Source organism: Hyperoodon ampullatus, assembly GCF_949752795.1.
Source record: "Hyperoodon ampullatus genome assembly, chromosome: 8".
In the NCBI taxonomy this organism is placed as follows: Eukaryota; Metazoa; Chordata; class Mammalia; order Artiodactyla; family Ziphiidae; genus Hyperoodon; species Hyperoodon ampullatus.
The window spans coordinates 94,339,240-94,361,120 of NC_136921.1; the positions used below are offsets into that span (position 1 = coordinate 94,339,240).

The window sequence follows — 21,881 nt, forward strand, 5'->3', positions numbered from 1 at the left end:
AAAATTCTAATTTCCTTATATTTAACCAAGTAGTATACATCAGGAGCCACATGTAATACTTAATGTTAGCAGAGAACTTCCTACTGTGAGAAACAAATCATTTTACAAAATTGGAGAGTTGTCATTCAGCCCTTAGCTGGCACACAAGTCTCCTTGAGAATATTTCTAACAAATTGTGACTTCAAGAAATGATCTTAAGTGTCTAGTTTATTATGACATAATGTGGCTTAGACAGACCTTTAAAAGAGGAAACTGTTTAGTATTCAATAGTAGGAAGACAGGCACTCCTGCTGTTTTCCCAAATGCTGTAAGACCTAAAACACAAGTACACCTGGGTCACTCTAAGGTGCTAATTACTAAAGCTGTGCCCACTTCCTGCTGCAGCCATTTTTTAATGCCAACTCTGGAACATTTTCTGAAAGAATTAAGGTCAAATGGATTGTCTAGTCATTTACATCATCCTCTCCTTATCTCTTCACTTTAAGATCTACTTACTGAAATCACTTAGGCCATGACAACTGGATTTTATTAACTGAATAAAGCAGTGGTTTCCAAGCATGGTCTGTGAGTCCTGGGGGGAATCACTGAGACCTGTCAGGTAGTCTGTGAGGTCAAACTATTTTCATAATAATACCAAGATATTATCTGCCTTTTCACTGTGCTGACATCTGAAATGATGATGCAAAAGCAAGAGGGGTTAAAACTTGCTGCATCCTGAGCAAAATCAAGGTATCGAACTGCACTAGCAGTTATTGTACTCTTTACTGCCACACTATTGTAGTAGGGGAAAAAAACACACACACACACAGTTTCATTTAAGAATGCCCTTGAAGAAAAAATATAAAATTATTAATTTTGTTCAATCTTAGCCCTTGAGTATTGGCATTTATAATAGTCTGAGTGAGAAAATATGGAGTTTATATATAGCACTTCCGTTAAAGACAAATGTACAACAGTGGTGGCTATCTCAAGGAAAAGCACTTGTGTGACTGAGCTGCAAGATGAATTAGCCATATATTTCATTTTTACTTGAAAGAATGGCAGACAAACTAGAGTTGTTAGGTATTTACCAGACATTTTCTCAAATATAAACAAAGTGAGACTATCATTTCAAAGAAAATGAACATAGGTATTGTCAGGTATTTGCCACCATGATCAAATTAAGAGTTTTCAAGAGGAAATTAGAACTTTGGAAAACTTGTATCCATCCCTGTGAGCTTGACAGCTTCCCAATACTTAGACTTTTCTGATAAGATAGGTGGTAATATGAATAAATGTGATTTCTTGACATTGTATTAATGTGTCAATTTAATTTTGAAAATGTTAACATGTTAATACTTGGAAGATGTGAATAATTCAGTGAATCAGTATTTTCCAAATGACCAACGCAACATGTTATGAAATCACGCGTGAGTAAAAGATCCATTCGAAGTGACAGTCCAATGGATTTTAATGTTAACAAAGTATGAAAATTCGTGGATATTGTTTCAGGTTTCACAATGCAATTAAATCATTAAGAAGCTACTAGCTATTAAATATTAATTGGAATAGTATTAAACAGAAATATACACAATTATAATTCTGAAAAGGCTATTAAAATACTCCTCCCTTTCCAACGATGTATCTGTGGTTAGGCTAAATTTCCATCATATATTTCAATCAAAACAACCTACTGCAACAGACTGAAATCAGAAACAGTATGAGAATCCAACTGTTTCCTATTAGGCCAGACATTAAACTGCACAAAATATATAAAACATGCCATTCTTTTTCTTAAATTTCTTTTTGTAGTTATTTTCATAAAAACATGTAACATGCAAATATGTACTATGTTTATTATTATTTTGAAATGATCTAATATTTTTTATATTATCAGTTTTAATTTCTAATAAGTAAATGTCAATAGATACAACTCACATAAACAAAAGCTCTTTGGAGTCCTCAATAATTTTGAAGAGTGTAAAGGGATCTTGAGACCACAGAGTTTAAGAAATGTTGTAATAAAGAAAAGTACAACTTTCTTGGCCAACTGCCAAGAGCCTAAAGAAATGGATGGGGAATCCCCAAGTTCAAAAAAAAAATAAATAAACAAAACCATACCAGGTATAATAAGAATTCCACAAAATCATTTGCCATCTTTTAGGGAGACAGTAGAAAAAGAAGCTCATAAGAAAAGAAGAAAATGGGTTTAAGGGGTTTCTCCATGTTTGGAAACTAAATTTATTAGAGAAAAAGGAATCTGGCTGTTGCAGTGAACCCCCCCTAGGAAAACAGCAACTAAAGAGAGAAACATATTTGCTGTACCAGATTTTTAGGATAACGTATAAAACTGGAAGCTTCTTACACCTTTACCCTTCAACATTTCACTTCTAAGCATGACTAAAGCATAGAACGCAGCAATGACAAGAGTTCTACGTCTCTGCTCTCTCTTCCTAGGAGCTTTCAGAGCTGTAAGTATTTGTCAGGTAAAATCACAACTCAAGGGAAATAAACCCATGAAATTATTATATAATTATAATATATAAAATAATATGTATAATTATGTAACAGAATATAATAGAATGATATAAGTAGCTCTGGATACTAGCTTTAGAAGAAAAATAATGACACACATGAAAAAAAAACAAAAAACCCCCCTAGTACCAATGTCTAAATACATGCTCTGTGGCAATATAAAACACTGTGTTTTATTTATCCTTACACAAACAAGTAACATTTACTCTTACATCAAACATGTAATTTGTTCTAGGTGACTAAGCTAGTAATGGCAAAAACAAAATACAAACCAGTATCTGTACAAAGTTAGTGCTTATCATAAACTAATGATGTACAAATGATAAAATAATCAATTTATCCATTTATTAAGTATATTAAATACCAATACCATATCTAGAACTGTGACTGATTTTATCAGAAAAATATCAACCTGCCCTCAACAAATAATGAAGTATAGAACTTTATAATAAAGTACAGCACTGAATTGAATATTAAATTGGGTGGCAATTTAAGTTAAATAAAGGCTATTGGTAATACATGAATATTTCTTAAGAGGAATGAAGCTTAAGAGCTGCATAATTAAATAGAAAGAGGAGAGGGAAAATTAGTTAAATAATTTAGAATGAACTAATACCATGGATAAGCACTAGAGAGAAAAATAATGCATGGGCAAACAGTGAAGAGAATGGCTTCACAGAGCAAAGATTTCAATAGGTGGCGGTCAGTGATCTATACCATTCTATCAGTACTATATAATTACATAAATTGCTTCTACTTATCCAAAGGAAATTATTTTGTAAAATTCTACATACCCTTCTTAATAGTTTTGTACTTCTCTTCATTCTCCATAAAATTAGGATCCATCTTGAAAACATCTCAAAAAAAAATTAAAAGTTAAGTTAGTGTTTATTTTCTATATTTACATTTGTTTGTACTCCATTTCCCAACGCCCAGCCCTGACTTACTAAGAACATCTTCTGGATTATAGTCATCTTCCAGAGGGAGCATATGGGTGAACTGATCATCTTCTTCCACTAAGTCAAGTCCTTCTAGGACAACAGGGTGGTCCTTGAATCCATCCTTCCTTACAGCAAACATCACTTCAATCATATACTGAACTCTTTTGTCAATTTCAGACTCATGGAGAATGTTTCGAAGGCGTTCAAATATAGCTAAAGTTAAGCCAAAAGAAAATAAACTAAGCAATACATATTACAATACTCAAAAAAGCTCAATATCAAACCAAGGATATACACTTACCATTGATTCCTCTTGGTGACACTTGTGTTAATTTGAGACCACATTCCTTAAGAAAACCAATAGCTACTTCAACACTATCATCTGTTGGTCTTTCCAGGAGCAAAGTGAGCATTTCTAAGCATAAAACTTCATGAGCCTTGAACAGAATGAAGACACATAGAATAGAGAAAATGCTTTTACATATATTAATCTACTACTGATGGTCATTTTAAAAATTAGTAAATCTAGCTTTTGCAGTGATAATATTGTACAGATGATGAGCAAAGATTTATAATGTACATAAAAATACTCCAAATATGGGATACAATTTTTCTTTCACTTCCATTATGCATCTGTTAAGAATTTTCTGATTTTTCCAGAAGTCTTAATTTACGACACTGAATACAATTACATGATTTATCTCCAGAAGAAATATTCTTCTTATACTCTCTCTATATAGGAAATATATATTAGCTATAGGAAATGTCATAATTAACCTCAAAATATAAGTTAAAAAGTCATTTACTAATTTTTTTTTTTTTTTTTTTTTTTTTTTTGCATTACGTGGGCTTCTCACTGCTGTGGCCTCTCCCGCTGCGGAGCACAGGCTCTGGACGCGCAGGCCCAGCAGCCATGGCTCACGGGCCTAGCCGCTCCGCGGCATGTGGGATCTTCCCGGACCGGGGCACGAACCCGTGTCCCCTGCATTGGCAGGCGGACTCCCAACCACTGCGCCACCAGGGAAGCCCCATTTACTAATTTTTAATCTGAGATATTTTCATAATTACTACATGAAGAACAGTAACATGATTCTTTTTATATCCTTCTCCATGACCACAACTCTATATCCATTTCCCAATTCATTCTCTCAGCAGCTATGTTAGCAAACAGTTCTTAAGTTACATGAATACTAATTTTCTCAGAAAATATATTTCCAGTAATTTATAGCATACAACAACAGTTTTGAACACTTCTATTTTTAATTAAATCAAACTCTACACTGGCCATGGTCAAAATTTTTTAGAATTTTATAAACAATGCCAGGTAGACAGGGAATAAAGTTCTACTGACAAGCTCTGCTGTAAAAGAAAATGGACTTAGGAAGCATGTTCAAAAGACCATATATATGCCTTTTTAAAACTAGACTCTTATTTGAGATGGAGAGAGACAAAGTCCAAATCTCAACTCAGGAAAATATCCTCTTACATTTAGCACAACATGAAAAATACATACTGCTTTTATTTTGGGAAGGCAGGCGAGGTTGAAGTCTTACCTTAGGGACAAGAAAACATTGCCCAGTACCACAGTTTGGAAGATGTAAAATATTTATCATTTTAACTGGTTTATGTCAATGCCAAAAATATCTCCAATATAAGTGTAATATACATTCAAAAATTGAAACATAGTATCTGTGCTGTTATAGATTATGAAATTACGTTTACAGACATGCGAAATTTAAGTTTCCATGGTCTTAAGTAGAAAATTATCACTGTAATAATATGACTAGGTTAAAATCTAAAAGGTTTCTTAAAGTGAATAGTGGAAAGAATTTCATATAGGAAAAAATTAAAATATTATTAAATGTTAGAGAAATAAGATTAAGTGTGACTTCAAAATTCTTATGTATAGGTATAATTTAAAAAACAACAGTATATATCTGAAGGAAAACTGAGTATGAACACGAGCAATTTTACTATTTTCATGTTTAAAATGAAGCTAAATCAAAACTCTCAAACAGTGGAAGAATACAAAATAAACACAAAAACTAAATAATAAAATGATAAATTTCTGAATTTAAAACAGATTAAAATTATTTAATCTACAATATTTTATAAACTGATTCTAAGAATATATGAATATATGCATATACTATGTAGTTATATATATGAATATACACATATACTATGCAGTTGTGGGGAATAGCATTCTTTTTAAAGAATATCAGCTATTAGGTTTTCATGAACACTTAGGTACAGGGAAAAGAAGAAATAGCAACTTTTAAAATAAAAACACATTACACGGGCTTCCCTGGTGGCACAGTGGACAAGAATCTGCCTGCCAATGCAGGGGACACAGGTTCAATCCCTGGTCCGGGAAGATCCCACATGCCACGGAGCCACTAAGCCTGTGCGCCACAACTACTGAGACTGCGCTCTAGAGCCCGCGAGCCACAACTACTGAAGCCCGCACACCTAGAGCCCGTGCTCTGCAACAAGAAAAGACACTGCAGTGAGAAGCCCGCGCACCACAACGAAGAGTAGCCCGCACTTGCCGCAACTAGAGAAAGCCCGCGCACAGCAACAAAGACCCAATGCAGCCAAAAATAAGTAAGTAAAAAAAAAAAAGAAAAAAAAAACCACATTACACTCTTCGAAGGAAAAATGTGTAGTAAAGTAACCATGTACAGCATTAAGAGTTAGATAAATTTGATAAAACAGTTGTTCTGGGTTCCTCTTTATATTAAAAAATGCACTTATTATAGTTCTAAAATTAAAATATTCAAAATACTTTTGCAAAGGACTATAAATCAAAACAAAGATGTCACTGAAGTGGCATCAAGCCTGTGATCTAATGCCACTGAATGGAACCAAATTTTGAAACTAATTACTTACCACATTTTGGTTAATAAGATGTGCCACAAATTTTGAAGCTGTCAGACAAAGTGGCTGAAAAGAGAAAGTAGGGACAAAGTTAATCTATAAACTAAAACCAATTTTCATTTATCTACAGAGTCTACAGTTCACTTACATACTCTCCTTAAAACATGTAACACGCAAGGTAATTTTAACTTGTAAGAAAATTATAAAATAAAAACTAATACATATGAAAAAATACCATTTCTGGATCAACAGTTATAATTCAACAGTTAACAACCATCATTTTTGCTGCTCATTATCAGAGGCCAGGAATATTTACTAGAAAAAAGTTCTCATGAAACATGCAATTTTAAAAAGAATTCCTACATAGAAATCAACATTGCTCACTACAGTTGATACTGGTTTATTAGTCTGCCATGTGTAGCAGGCTACTTACAAGTCCATTATATATACCTTATCATTTCTCCGATAGCCTTTTCGAAAATTAAGAATTAACCTTTTGAGGATTAATTCTCCAATTTGTGGAAATTTTGAGTTGATAATTGCCACTAATGCTGCATAAACATGGGTGAAGATTGGAGAAGCACTCTGTGCTTGCAAAACAGATCTGGATAGCAGGCCTCTGATTAAAAGAGAAAAGAAAGGGAGTCAATAATAATCACCAGTTTAATAGAAGGAAAAAAAACTCAGTTAAAATCCAGCTATACTACTCCTCTGTAAATCATCATAAAAGCTAAATCAGGACTAAATTTTCACCGCTCTTATCTAGGGGAAGAGTTCGTCTTACTAATAAATAAAAACTGGTTTTGAGGAAACAATTTTCAATTTGTACATACATAAAATAGACAGATTTAATACAATATTTTTTTCAAAAACTTTTCTAAGTATAATTTATCTTTTCCAGCTCCTGTTCATTACACCTAATCATGAATTTGAGTTTTTAACTTCTTGTATTAATTTGCTTAACTTTATCAAAAAAATGAAGGGAGAAAAAACCTGCTTCAAAAGTACTGAACTTAAAGTAAAATTTCCACTATGGGCCCATCATTCATATAAGTTAATTCTGGGGTTAAAGACAAATCTGGGCGGTTTCCATCTTTAAAGATAGGTGTAAGTCTATTGTTCTTGAAAATAAAAGTGGAAATATGGAATTCTCCTAAGAGGGATAAAGACATAATCAAAGCAGTGCAAAAATAACGCTAAAACAAGGACAGGAAAATAAAAGGTTCTACCTTCTAACTCATTTTGAAATGGGCATGTTTCTACATATATTTGATAAGAGGAGAGATACAAAGTGGGCTAAATGAAGAGTTATTTTTAGAAATGTAATGACAAATAATTAATTATTGGATTGTCAAAAGGCACAAAAACAATGTCTTTATAGTTATCAGGTTTAGGTATGACATCTGAATCACTAGAGTAGAAAATGAGAAAAGAGAATTCAGCTTATAAACTGTAAGATCTTAATCTACCCTTCTCCGAGTCTGTTCTTTCTGAGTAAAATGTGAGAGCTCTTCCTTACCTCGGAGGACAGTGGCTGCCTCCTGGTTACCTTACTAACTCCCACAACCTGCTACACCTTACTTTATATCCCCAATGTTTTGAGATGATGAATCAAGGTCCTATGAAATGACATGGGAAAACAGCCTTCAGATTTTAAAATAATAAATATAGAATATGTCTACTTCCTGACCCTTTAAAATATCACAACTACTTAAAAACCACACAGAAAATGGTTGTTATTCCCTTCTGCTTTTCTAAAATTTATTACTAATCTTTCTCATTTCGTTCACATTCCCACTTTGCTTTCATTAGAAATTAAACTGGTCTGAGGTAGCACTTTACGTATATATAAAAAAACTAAATGTTTATTATTCCTCATGAGTTTAAAATTATTGGAAGTATTCAGTAAACAAATATATGTGTAAAAATCATTATGTGACATCAAAGCTTCTCAAAAAGTAAAAATTCCACATAATCTCTAACAGTGGAGTATAAGTTATCTGTTAGTAGCTTACATTTTTATAGGAACTGCATTTTAAATATTCCTTGAAACTTCCTTTGAAATGAAGTAGCATAATAAATCAATGATTATTATTCATGTAGATATTATGTTCCTTTGAAAAAGTGCTATGAAATACTACAAATAAAATAGCTGATGCTTACCTTCCTCTAACTATATTTTCTTGAAGAAGTTCTTGAATAATAATACCAATATTGGAAATGTTGACTTTGTTGATCAGACCATTGATGGACTTCTTTAGGGCTTCCCAGCTCATCCTCTGGTATGCTAAGCTAAAAAGAATTGATTTTAATAAAGAGGAAAACTTACTCAACAATTACAAGACCAAGAGGTTATAATAACATAAAAAATACTTAGTGTTCCTTTACTTTCAACATTTTCACAAAGTGATCCCAAAGTGCAGTAAAATATATGACCATGTGGATACACAGATTATATCCTAAACCATATTTTACTCTCTGTACATGTGATACTCAGGTACAGACTAATTCCTTTTAATAACATAATAAAGTAATACAAGGATATGTAAGGATAACATTTTGTTCTTATGTCCATGAATATTGCACGTGTATAATATTTATTAGATTCAGTACATGCTTATTTTACATTATAACAATTTACTTAAACTTGTCTTCAAAGGAAATGTTTTAAAATAAAAGCAACTATTTATTTTAAATTACAATATGAAATACCTAAATATAAGCCATGAAAAAGAAATTATTATGATGTCCCTTCTCAAAAGCATGACAAGAAAACAAAAGTAAGTGTTTTAAAACCATAAAGAAATAGTATTAATTACAGAAAAAGGGAGAGTCATACAAAATCATGGGGCTGAAAGACTGTTCCAAGTACCTTAAAGAACATCTCTATATTAGGCAGTACCCACAGGTTTATCAGCTGAATCTTATATGGCTACACTGTTTTTTAACTTACAGCTTAGGTAAATTATTTAGTCTAACTGGGTTTCTTTACAATGAACTTGGTAATATCTAAGGTCTTTCAAAGCTCTAAAATTTTATGGTTTTTATAATTATTTCTCTGTGGAATATGATTTCAACTGAAGAAAATCTTAACTTTTCTTTTTCCTTATACTTCTCTGGCAGTCTGGTGAAGGTAATGAACTTCTTAGAATAATATATATAATAAATACATAGGATTACAAAGGATACCAATCATATTGAAACAGAGTTTTCAAAGCATGAAAAGAACAAAAGCTTGATATAGTATTCTATGTGCTTCTTAAGACATTAATAACAAGAAGTGGTGGTAGGCATGGTAACTTCTTTAATTCCCAAGTAGCATAAACAGTATTTTGAGGTATTTGCAACAAATAGTCTATTAATACTATGGTCTGTTGCCTACATTCCTGATAGAAAGAAATGCTAAATTAGATCAATTTTAAAAGATGCAATTTTCTTCCCATTCATATTCATGGACTGTCTGAATTCTATCCATGGACCTCTTGAAAGTTTGTAGGTTAAGAATCCCTGTTCTGAACCCTCCTACACTGTTGATGGGAATGTAAACTGGTACAGCCACTATGGAGAACAGTATGGAGGTTCCTTAAAAAACTAAAAACGAAGTTACCACATGATCCAGCAATCCCACTCCTGGACATATATACAGAAAAGGTGAAAACTCTAATTCGAAAAGATACATGCACCCCAATGTTCATAGCAGCACTATCTACAATAGTCAAGACATGGAAGCAACCTAAGTGTCCATCCACAGATGAATGTATAAAAAAGATGTAGTATATCTATACCATGGAATATTACTCAGCCATAAAAAAGAATGAAACATTGCCATTTGCAGCAACATGGATGGACCTAGAGATTATTATACTAAGTGAAGTAAGTCAGACTGAGAAGGACAAATAAGATATTATTATCATAGTATCATAATATTATGATACCACTTATATATGGAATCTAAAAAATAATGCAAATAAACTTACCTACAAAACAGAAACAGATTCACAGACATAGAAAACACACTTATGGTTACCAAGGGGAAGGCAGGAAACAGATAAATTAGGATTATGGGATTAACAGATACACACTACTGTATACTAAAGAGATAAACAACAAGGATTTACTGTATAGCACAGGGAACTATATTCAATAACTTGTAATACATAATGGAGAAGAATCTGAAAAAGAATATATAACTGAATCACTTTGCTGTATACCTGAAACTAACACAATTTATATTTAATCAACCATACTTCAATGAAAAAAAAAAAGAAAAGAAAAAAAAGAAAGAATCCCTGTTCTGGAGTGGTATACCAGGTATACCAAGGAGGGGTGGTGAAGAAGAGTATTATCACTGACATTGTCCTCAGCAGACACTGAAGATAAAAAGCAGACTGACTTGCAGTTAATTTCATTACTGTTTCTAAATTCTCTATAGATTACAGACTCCCTTACTGCCTGCATCCAAGGTGGAAGACTCCTCCGGCCCCCTAACCCCAACCGTTTAGTATGCTGCTGTCTAGAGTAATAAGATCTATGGCTTAACAATTAGCCTGATCAGTAAGATATTGCTGATACATAATCACAAACTCTCCTATTAAACTTTGGTCAACAGATGATAATCAAGTACACTTGTATTTCTTAATTAGGAAACCTACACTTAACCTGATTTAGTATCTACTGAAAGCAAAGACTACACTTCTACTTCTCCTGTCCCTTTTATAGCCTATAAGCAGAGTTCAACTGTATATAAAATTATCTTCCAAGAATCTGTTTAAAATTGCATATACTGTGGACTCTTCTCTGCCCACTTTATAAGGAAGCCAGACTTGGGGATTAACAACAATGTACCCGGTCTTTTACAATTAGGATTGCTTTGGACTGGATTGGAGACAGTAAACACTTCTCACTAATGCCGCCACTACTGCCTCCAGTAAGAGCAGAATTCCGACATGATCATGAAGCTCCCACAAACCACAGAAAGCATTTCCCAATCCCTTCTCAACATACCACTCCAGGCATCACTACCAAGTGCCAGAATATGACGCAGAGAGAAAAACTTATTAGTTTTAAATTTAATGTCATTTAAATGTCTCCCTTCTAGCTCACAAATTTTTTTAACTTATAAATATTTATACTTTATTTTATATAAATGACATTTCTACTTCAAGCTAATTCTTGCAACAAATTTAGATTTCATTTATATAAGGTTCTCAAGTACTTTCAAGTTGCCATGAAAATACCCAAGAAAGATGTGGGAAGACTTTCTTGACTCACCTGGAATCTGTTTTTCTTAAAGCATACCTGTCTTCTATCCCAATCTTTTTCCTGACTACCTGGCAATTGAGTGATCACTTCAATCTTGGACCACAGTTTTCCTGGTTATCTCATTCCACTAGAGAAAAAGACCTTGAAAACTTAGCTGCACTTTCCTACATAGCTCCTCTTTATCCCAATTATTTTGCAAAGGGAAGAAAAGGTACTTAAAGGGTGAATGGTCATATATGAATTTTGATTGTTTGCCTTAGTGTAGCAAAAAACTATAGTCTAAGATGTTATGGTCTAAGAAAAGGAGGGAAAAGAGAAAACTGTCAACTGTTTCAGAGGTTAGTACAGGGGTTGGCAAACTACACCCATGAGCCAAATTTAGCCTACAGCCTGTTTTTTGCAAATAAAGCTTTACTGGAACAAAGCCATTCTCATTTGTTTACATATTTTATCTATGACTGTATTCACTACAATGGCGAAGGGGAGTAGCTATAACAGATAGAATAATGCACAAAGCCTAAAATATTTACTATCTGGCCTTATACACAAAGCCTAAAATACTTATTGATATTATCTGGCCTTTTATGGAAAAGTCTGCCAACTCCTGGTTTGGTACAACTGGAAGGATCTATTTTAGTTCTGAAACATCAATATTACTCTTGATTATTGACGAAAAATGGACACTACTAATAGGCATGCATGCAACTACAAAAGGAACAGCTTGAAAACAGGAAAGAAAAAAAGATAAGCGATCTTTCCTCAAACTTTTCCATTCATTCATGCAAAAAATAAAGAGCTTATGAGCTAATGTCAGGGAAAATAGTAAGCAGAGCTCCAGTGGAGCTTCTGAAGGTAGGAAGGAAAGAAGTCTAATTTGAGGTCTCTATCATTGTGGACTCATGCAAATTCTCAGCAGCCAAGGTTAATCAGAGCACAGATGATTTTTTTAAATGAGGGTATCACTGCCTTGTATACTTAGTGATATTGACATGCCTGTTTTTATCTGTAATCTGTTCTTGCATCATCCTAAGCTTTGCAGGAGGAATATATGCTCCACCAGTGCGAGTAAGAAGAGGATCCAGCTCCTCTTTCTTCTTCTTTGCAGTAGGTTCATCCTGAGCAGAGGAACTCTGGGTTACCAATGGTTCTGGGCTTCTTCTCCCAGGAGATGGAGATTTCCGGGACCTTTTCCGATCCACATCTCTTTCTCTGCGTTTTTCTCGGTCTCTACTTCTGTAATATATATTTTTTAATGGAGAAAAGACAATACAAATTACATTCTTAAATGAACTGCATACCAAATGAGTGAGACTATTTGGGGGCCACAAATTCAGACAAGGAAAAGTGGTTAAGGAAGTGCCTCACAGAGAAAATGTAACAAACCAGGTCATCAAGGCTTAACAGGATTTACATTAGGGGCAAGGTAGGAAGGTGGGAGGGGGAATGGAGGATGGCATTCTGCAACTAGTAGAAGACAGAGTAACTACTGAAAAGCTGAGCAAGGGTATTCGGGCCAGAATAAGTAGAAACAATAACGAATCATATATAACAGTAGTTGGAAAGATAAGTTCAAGTCAGACTATGAAATCTTAAAAGACAAGCAAAGACTTTAAGTTGTTTATCCTGGAACTGATGAGGAATCTTTAATATTAGTTTCTGAGTGGAAGAGTGACATGAAAATAGTGTTTTAAGATGACAAATTGGCCTGTGATGTACATGATAAGTTGTGTAAAGGAGAAACCAGAGTTCATCTCCAATAATGGCAATTTAGGAGTAAGAATGTTATAATAAACTGTAACATTTGAACTGTTTCTTGATAGAACTTGTAATTTATTATAAATCTCAAAATATCAGAGGCTTCTGGTTGAGACACTGTGAAAAAATAAACCATTTTATAGCACAATAACTTTTCCCTACTAATGCAGGTGACTATCCTTTTTTAAGTTAGCACTTTTAAAATGATTAGGGTATTTAATGTTCCCAAACTATCAAGAATGAGCAAGAAATAATGCTTTGCCTTGCTTTTTGCTATCTTTCCCCAGAGAAGAGTTTGTCCACTTGGCTGTTTTTTACTTATACTGCCTGGAAACTCAGATTATTCTGCTCATGCTTTGTGCAACCATGAGTTATATGAATACAATAAATAAAAACAAGTTTCATATTATCGCTGCATTACCAGGAAACCACTCAATAGACTTTAGCTAAATCTAGAGGGTATATTTGAGATAATATGTCTTAATAAATGGAGAGACAGAAGCAGTCACCTACCCAGGCAGCTGTGGATGAACTCTTTAAAACTGAAGTATAAAGAGACCTGAGTGATTGCCCCATGAAGACAGAGTCTGTACCTACTAAGACAATGTGAACAGTGGGGGAAAAAAGTGGTTCCAAAGAGAAACCCCAATTAGTCAAAGGCAGGTGCTCTGAAATCTAGCCAGAGATTTGTAATTGAGTTGCTTCTTACTGCAGATATAAAATGTTCCAAGAGAATTGCAACAGAAGGGATTTACTGACACTGGTTATGATTCTTCTGAGAAATGCCAGGTAAGACTGCTCACTGGCTGGTAAAATCATGTCCTTATATGATTATAGTGTTTGTTCCTTTAGAGTGCAGAAGTAATATTCTTCTGAGTCTAAACAGAAGTGTTTCTCTTCAAGTGTTTTTGTACTACAGCCTTTATATTCTACATAATACACAACCTGCTTACTTCACAGTGTGACTGTGTGATCAAGTGAGACTTTATATACATACAGTGGACCAAACACAGAGTTAGAGTGAAGTAATACAGTTAGGGCATATGGAAATAAACATGGGCTTTGGAGCCAGAACTGAGCTCAAATCTCAGTTTCATCATCTACTAGATGGGTAATGGCAACCTCAGGTTAGTTAATCAGTTCAGACCCCAATTCCTTACATGTTAAATTGTGAGATATAGTACCTAGGGTGTAAGAGTTTTGACAGTATTTGAGAAGGTATAGGAATGCCTAGCTCACCAATTATGGTGGTAGTAGCTGCTCTTATTAAGATGTCATTAGGGTAACAGCAGATGAACCTGGCTTTTGAGGTTAATCTGACATTTAAGGATTGGTTACATATTAGGAAGTTAGTGAGAAGGTAATTTTGGCTGCAGGTATCAAATAATGTGTTTGATATCTCCAAACTGGAGATATTATTTATCTACTCCAAACTGTGGAGAAATCTGATCAAAATTCTAGTGGGCTATAGTCTCAGTAGTCATGGAGTGGATAAAGTGAGAGAGACATCAAAAAGGATATAGAACTAGGTGAACAATAAAACATGGTAGGCAAGTTTTTGAAACTGGATGACTAATAAGGTGGGAAATCAAGTTCTTCAAGACTCAAGTAAGAATAATTTACACTTAGATAAAAACTGCAGACTGGTAATTTCATTCTCAATGTCCCTCTGCCATTATGTAGGAAAGTAAATTAAGATCACTCTATGTCATATAATATAAATGGCTTTCATTCAGTAAACAATCTCAAAAACTCACATAAGCCAATTCCTCATGTAGTACAGTATGAATAAAAGCTTTGGCTCTAGTCAGACCAGGACTTGCCACTGATAACACTTCTAAAACACAAACAAATGACTTAACTTCTCTAAGTCTCATTTTCTTCATCTATAACAGACATATATTTACTGCAATTAGGAGTTAATTCACATTAAGTCTTTGTTAGAAAGCCTGGCACCTAAAAACATCCATTTAATGCTAGCTGCAATTATTATTAAGCATAAAGAAAATTTAAACAAATATATGTTTCTATAGTTAAAATATCCAATACTAACCGTGACTCCATGCTATCATCATAAGAACGTCCTCTTCTTGAATGCTCATAGTCTGACCTGCTGTAATCAAAGTAATCTCTATCCCGAGGGGATCTTTCTTGTTCCGTGTATCTAACACATAAAAGAAGAAAACCAAAGTTTTAAGTTGAAAATAATGATGTTATACTTAGGAAAGTCATATATTGGTAATGGCAACATAACTCTATGACTGAACAAAGTCTTATCAAGTGGATTTTAACAAACAGCTTATTTTGTTGACACCTATTCATTTAGTCATGGTTATAAAAGCTTTCAGCTGGTGTGCAACAAAACAACTCCTGGAATTCACTTAACCAAACTTGACACCCTGATTCGTACTGTACTTAGTAAAAGATATATATCTGCATATCTTATATAGTTTAACATGAAAAAGGCTATCCTCCAAATGATTCCTTTTGCTGAGTCGGCTCATTTTACCAAAGTACTGAACAAATGACATTAGTGTCATTGTTTGGCCTCCATAAAGACCAGTTTAACTCTTCTCCGAAAGACTATTTTTATCAGCTCCTATTCTTGAAATTATATTATTAGATATCTGTGAGAATGGATTGAAATTATTAGCAAACACGGATAGACAGTATAAATCTGCTATTTGAATCTTAGAAGTAATAAAATCAGAGAACCTTAAGTTAAATACATACACACACGATAAATAGACACAGTAACATAATCCATGTTTTATATACATATCTACAATTAATTTATACACACACACATACATGTGTGTATGTCTGTAGAGAGATTTAAAAAAACATATATATAGGGAGGAGGTGATCGTAGATGCATACCACAGTGATTAACGTGATGCCCATAAAGCAAAGGTTTTTAGAGACAGCAGAGTGGAATATGAACAAAGTACATAGGGAATAAGAAATTAGACAAATGAAACAAAGTTTAGAGGATGCTTCTCCTTTCATAAGTTATTTTTAATGGTTATAGCTTACTAAGTGAAATAACTAAAGTCCCACTATGAATGCATGATGAACATTAATGGTAATATTTCTGGATCTTTGATCTTAACATAATTATGGTAAGATATATATAAAAACATTTTGAAAACTTATATAAAGAGCTATGTAAATATAAAGGATAGTATTAACAGTAAAAGCACTTCAAAATAATGTGATTTCAACTCACCTTTCCATTTTATAAACTTTCATTCTATTTAGAATCTGAGATAATAAAATTATTCCCTTTCACCTAAAAAATTTCATAAAATCTAGAATTATTTACTAGAAATTCCTAGAACAGCCATTCAAGGATGATCTGTTCTCAAGCTCACTCAATAATATTGCCTGTAAAACCATCAAAAAGAAGTTGTTTACCCTAAAATTAGAAATCTAAGAGCTAGATAATTTCTTAAACTCATTATAAAAAATTTAAATGGTATTTGGAACACATAAAACTGTTTACCTGTCTTCTGGAGAGGAGGTCCTCTGATATGAATTATAGTTCTCCCTTCTGTCATGACTAGAAGAATGCTTTCAAAGGAACAAAAGAGGGGGAGGGGGCATTTAAAAATTCTGTTAAAAAACATATAGACAATGACAAATGTATCTTGGAAAGTAGGAAGTGCTTTAAAAAATTATTTCAAAATATTTTTTTAACCATAAGAATAATTTGTATTACCTAAATAGTATATAAGATAAAACAAAATTTTCAGGTCATCCAAGGTAAATGTTTGTGGTTTTCACTATAGATCAAATACTGTTTTTAACAAAAAAACTCAAGGTAGAAGAAAATTCTCTAATTTTGATGCCACTTAGTTAATATTTTATTCCTATGTAATAAGATATAGATTTACAGAACATCATTTTTTTTAATTAATTAACTTTGTTTATTTATTTTTGGCTGCGTTGGGTCTTCATTGCTATGCGTGGGCTTTTCACTAGTTGCGGCGGGTGGGGGCTACTCTGCTGCGGTGCGCAGGCTTCTCACTGTGGTGGCTTCTCTTGCTGCGGAGCACAGGCTCTAGGTGTGCGGGCTTCAGTAGTTGTGGCTCACAGGCTCTAGACTGCAGGCTCAGTAGTTGTGGCACACGGGCTTAGTTGCTCCATGGCAGGTGGGATCTTCGAGGACCAGGGCTCGAACCCGTGTCCCCTGCATTGGCAGGCGGATTCTTAACCACTGTGCCACCAGGGAAGCCCCTAGAACATCATTTTTATAAAGGCCTTTCCTGGTGAAAAACAAGACCAAAGCTTTCCTTTGGTGAAAAACATGACCAAGGGCCACAGATTTTCTAGCAAGAGCTCACTTCTGTAGTTATGCCCAAGTCTTTTATAACACTGCACTTACTTTCTTATCTCCATTAGCTTACAGAAATCACAACATTAGTCCAGGTTACTAAATCTGGATAAAATAAATAGCTAGAAGAAACTGACTCTAATGTATTTATGAAAATTCATTTTTGTTTTCAGCAAACAATATTTGAGTGTCTGATATGGCATGTATGGCAATATGGTAGGCTGTAAAGATTTAAAAAATATGACTTGTAAAATACAGCTCCTAAGCCAAATCCTTTGAAAAATAACAGACATACAAATAAGTAACTTCAATGTAACATGAGACTGAAGATATGTCACACTGAGACAGAGATATGAACCATCCAGTTTAAGAACATATCCTAATTTAAAAGTCCAAATATAGTTAAGAAGCCAAAATATTTATCTATATAAATAGGTAAATTTTTTAAACCACTAGTATAAAAACATTCATATTGACAAGCTTATTTTTAAGAATTAAAGTAACTTTAATTAACTGAACTGTAAGAATGGAAAAACAGTATGTTTTCAAAGGATCTTAATCTTGAAATCTAAGAAAAAATAATTCAAATAATGAGTAACTTGTTCCACATACCTACATGCTTCCCTCCTTAATGGGAAAAAAATACATTTAAAAACTGAAAATTATACTGCAAAGAAATGTAAACAAGCTCCAACTTCCTCTTATGTTACGACTATCTAATTACCAGCAGTGCGAGTATAACATTATCACAAGTAAATTGCCAATACAATCTTCTTAAGTATTGAATTTTTTGAATAGCATACACTAATTAGACTAATCATGTTGGTGAATAAACATGTGATCAAATTTATAATTTAAAGTAGTCAGTCTGGCTGTATTTCACACTGAATGCAAACATCTTAAAATCCTGTTTCCAATGTGTGTAACTTTTAAAAATTATTTCACTAGGCAGCATTAAATTAAATAGAACTGTTCAATATATATGATATAGGTTTCCATAACACTTGACATCTAGATCCTAAACCAAATATAGAGCACAGATTCATTCAATTCATGGTAACACTAAACACAATAGTTACTTATTTATTATAAGACACAGCCCTTCCTGTCTAGACACTCTGGGGGATACAAAAGATAGGAAAAACCTTCAAGGAACTTAAGATCTTCTGGGAGAGAGATGGTTATAAAGATTTCTACAATTAAACACATCAGATTATAAATGAGAGAGACAGAGAAGGGGGAGAAGACGGGGAAGGAGGGAAGGGAGGGGAGAGAGAAAGAACAATAAAATTGCACTGTCTACTTTTTCTTTTACAAGGCATGACAATTATTTTGACTACATTAGGGAGCAGGCCTCAATTCTGTGCTAATGATTTTTAACATGTCTACACAATATCTGTTGTGGGTAAGAGGGAGAAACCCAAAATACTGAGATCGTGAATCAGGATTTTGTAAATATGATCAAGTTAACAAATGACTGGCACACTAGTCAGTGCTAACAGGAGATCTTGAGTAGGAACAAGCACTGTGGTACAGAGTACTGAGGATGACAGTGAGTAAAGGGGAACCTGAACTGGGCTTCGGTAGGCTTTACTAAGTGCAAAATAATTTCGAAGTGTGATCCAAATAATACTAACCTAATTTCCCTGTTTCCCTTATCATAGAGTTTAGATTCTAAGAGCAGTAGTTGAAAGTAACATATTGTTGAAATTACCTTTAAAAATTCTTTACATTGTTCATTAAGCGAAGCAAATATGGTACACAGTGCAGTCACCTGTAGTCTCTGACGATGTACAGAGAGCAGTATGAGGAGGTGAGTGGAGCAGACAGCCTGTGTTCAGAGGCTCTGAGCATCCATTAGGCTCCGGGAACAAGTCTTCAAGAGCCAGAGGGAGGAGGGGCTGGAAGAGTTAGGGAGCCTGCTTCCAGCTGGCGAAGGAAGAAGCTACGGGAAGGCTCAATAGAAAAATAAGGGATCCTCAGCTAAAGCCTCCTGAACCTTTCAGATGAGGTCTCAGAATATCAAGAGAGGATCTGAGCTTCACCTGAGGTAAGAATGGGCCCAAACCAGCTAGTGGACCTGCTTATAGCCAATAAGATGGAGAGAAGGAGACAAACTAAACTGAGAACTGGCTGGAGGGCTGAGCCACTAAGTGTGAAGGGCTTGCTGATTGAGGACATCCCTTCCTAAGCGGGGGGAATGCCCCAGAGGACCACAAGAGGGAAACGTGGAGAAGCACAGTCTAAGAGAAACAGGACAAGGATTCTGAGAAAGACTAAACACTTCTCCTTTCGTGTAAATGGTACAGAGTCTAAATCTCTGTGCTCTTACCTAACACGGCTCAGTCAAGAGCCAGTTCCCCACAAGGTCTCCTTTCTCCTTATGTCCCCAGCTCCTAACACAGAGTCTGCCACCTACTCGGCCCACAATTAATTGTTTAATTAACTGTCATTGGACCAATCAGTACAAGTGCCAAAGAGGCACATTTCAGAACACTATATGAAAGTATCTACTGACAGATGGGGCCAGCTTCAGGGACAGTGAGCCCCCTGCCAAAGGAGCTATGCAAGCACAGCCTGGAGGTCTACCTAGGAGGGAGGCTGGAGAGTGTCTTCTCACACTCAAAAGAAGTTCAAAGAGATGGCAGCAGAGCCTGCCTCGGCCTGTAAGCACATCAATTCAGTTTATTAAGCATTTACCACACCCCAGGCCTGGTACCTGGTGCCTGCTGTTAAGGAGCTCCCATCTACTCACACTCTTTAAAGTAGGTTTAGGGGTGCAGAGGTGGTGGGGGAGGGCAAGGGACAAGTGCCGGTCTTTACAATCAAATAACAATCCATCTTTCCCTTTACTGACTCCAAGACCCAGGAAGTGATGTGCCTGCTTGTATCAACAGATCTGTGGACTACACGGATTGGCTAGCAGATCTGTGCAGCTGAAAAGAAAAGGAAGTAGAGTGGTTTGCTCTCCTGCCAAGTCCGCTCACAGGCAGAGGCACAGTTCTGAAGCAGGTGGAGTTACTGGTTCCTGTGACTGCTCTGACCTCCTCTACTATTCTACTTTTCTCAGAACCTGCTCCAGCCACACTAGACTCTTCACCTTTGCCTCTGTTGTTCCCTCTGCTTGGCACACTCTTCTCCCAGATATCTATGTGGCTAACTCCCTCATCTCCTTCAAGTGTGTGCTCAAAAAGGCCCCTTTTCACTGGGCCCTCCCTATGAAAAATTACATCATTCCAACGCTACTCATCAACCTTACCCTACTTCTTTTCTCCACAGCGCAAGTCTAGCATTTAACACTCTAATATACTATATAATTCACTTACATATTAAGTTTATGATTTTTCTTTCTCCCCCACTAGAATGCAAACCCCGCAGGACCAAGGATTCCTGTTTTATTCACCATTTTACCCAAAGTGCTTAGAATAATCACTGGGACATAGTAAGAATTCACTGAATAACTGCTGAATAAATGAATGTATAATGTCTGAAGTAAAGTACAACACAGAATAAGGAGCTCATTTATGCATATGCAATATGCAACAAGAGGTTCACTTGTAGTCAGACATGTAGGAACTGTGACCAACTGCGGAAGAAGATACTCATCTTCCATTTCATGCTCACACAGGAAAGAATGCTCTTTGGGAAGAATGGTGGAATTTCCTGCTGTTTATTTTTATTTTGCATGTGCTCACTCACATGCACTTTCTTGATTCACACACCCCCCCCCCCCCCGTATGTTCTCTCAACTGCCCACTTGCACATCTGGCCAAGTATCTACATTTGAAATCGTGTTAAGTTAAATGTGCGTATGATGCAATTCTACTGTCTGGTTCTAATGTCCTAATTATACAAATGCATTTTTGTTTAAAGGGTAGATAACTGACTACAAGTTTATGTTCTTTATTATAAGTTTCAAACACTTACCTTTATTTGTGCCACACTACTTTTCATTTTCTGTTGCCAGTTGATCTGATATGTCAAAGACTCCTTAAGCTGGTCCAAATAACAAGTACCGAACGGTATGAACTCCTTGACAGTTTAGTTTTACTATCTGCAAATGACACCTATAAAATATGCCAAAGAAACCTTTGTTAACACTTATAAAATGTGTGTAAAATAACAACATATTATTTCCACACAATGGACATTTGACTGCCTTATTTTTCTTAATAGGCAAAGATATAATCAAT

The 21,881-nt window shown here is 34.8% G+C and overlaps 1 protein-coding gene across 1 annotated transcript in view; it reads right to left on the bottom strand.

Moving 5' to 3' along the window:
• CWC22 (CWC22 spliceosome associated protein homolog) overlaps window positions 1-21,642 on the bottom strand; it is a gene marked incomplete at its 5' end in the record, with an annotated part of 39,112 nt that extends 17,470 nt beyond the window's left edge. The window contains 10 exons of the mRNA XM_079710708.1: window positions 3,309-3,371; window positions 3,462-3,668; window positions 3,757-3,892; window positions 6,348-6,401; window positions 6,786-6,954; window positions 8,499-8,627; window positions 12,591-12,830; window positions 15,406-15,516; window positions 16,858-16,925; window positions 21,616-21,642. Of these exons, the coding sequence (XP_079566834.1) occupies window positions 3,309-3,371; window positions 3,462-3,668; window positions 3,757-3,892; window positions 6,348-6,401; window positions 6,786-6,954; window positions 8,499-8,627; window positions 12,591-12,830; window positions 15,406-15,516; window positions 16,858-16,925; window positions 21,616-21,642 (1,204 nt within the window). The remainder of the gene's footprint in view (window positions 1-3,308; window positions 3,372-3,461; window positions 3,669-3,756; window positions 3,893-6,347; window positions 6,402-6,785; window positions 6,955-8,498; window positions 8,628-12,590; window positions 12,831-15,405; window positions 15,517-16,857; window positions 16,926-21,615) is intronic.
• Between the last annotated feature and the right edge of the window lie 239 nt (window positions 21,643-21,881).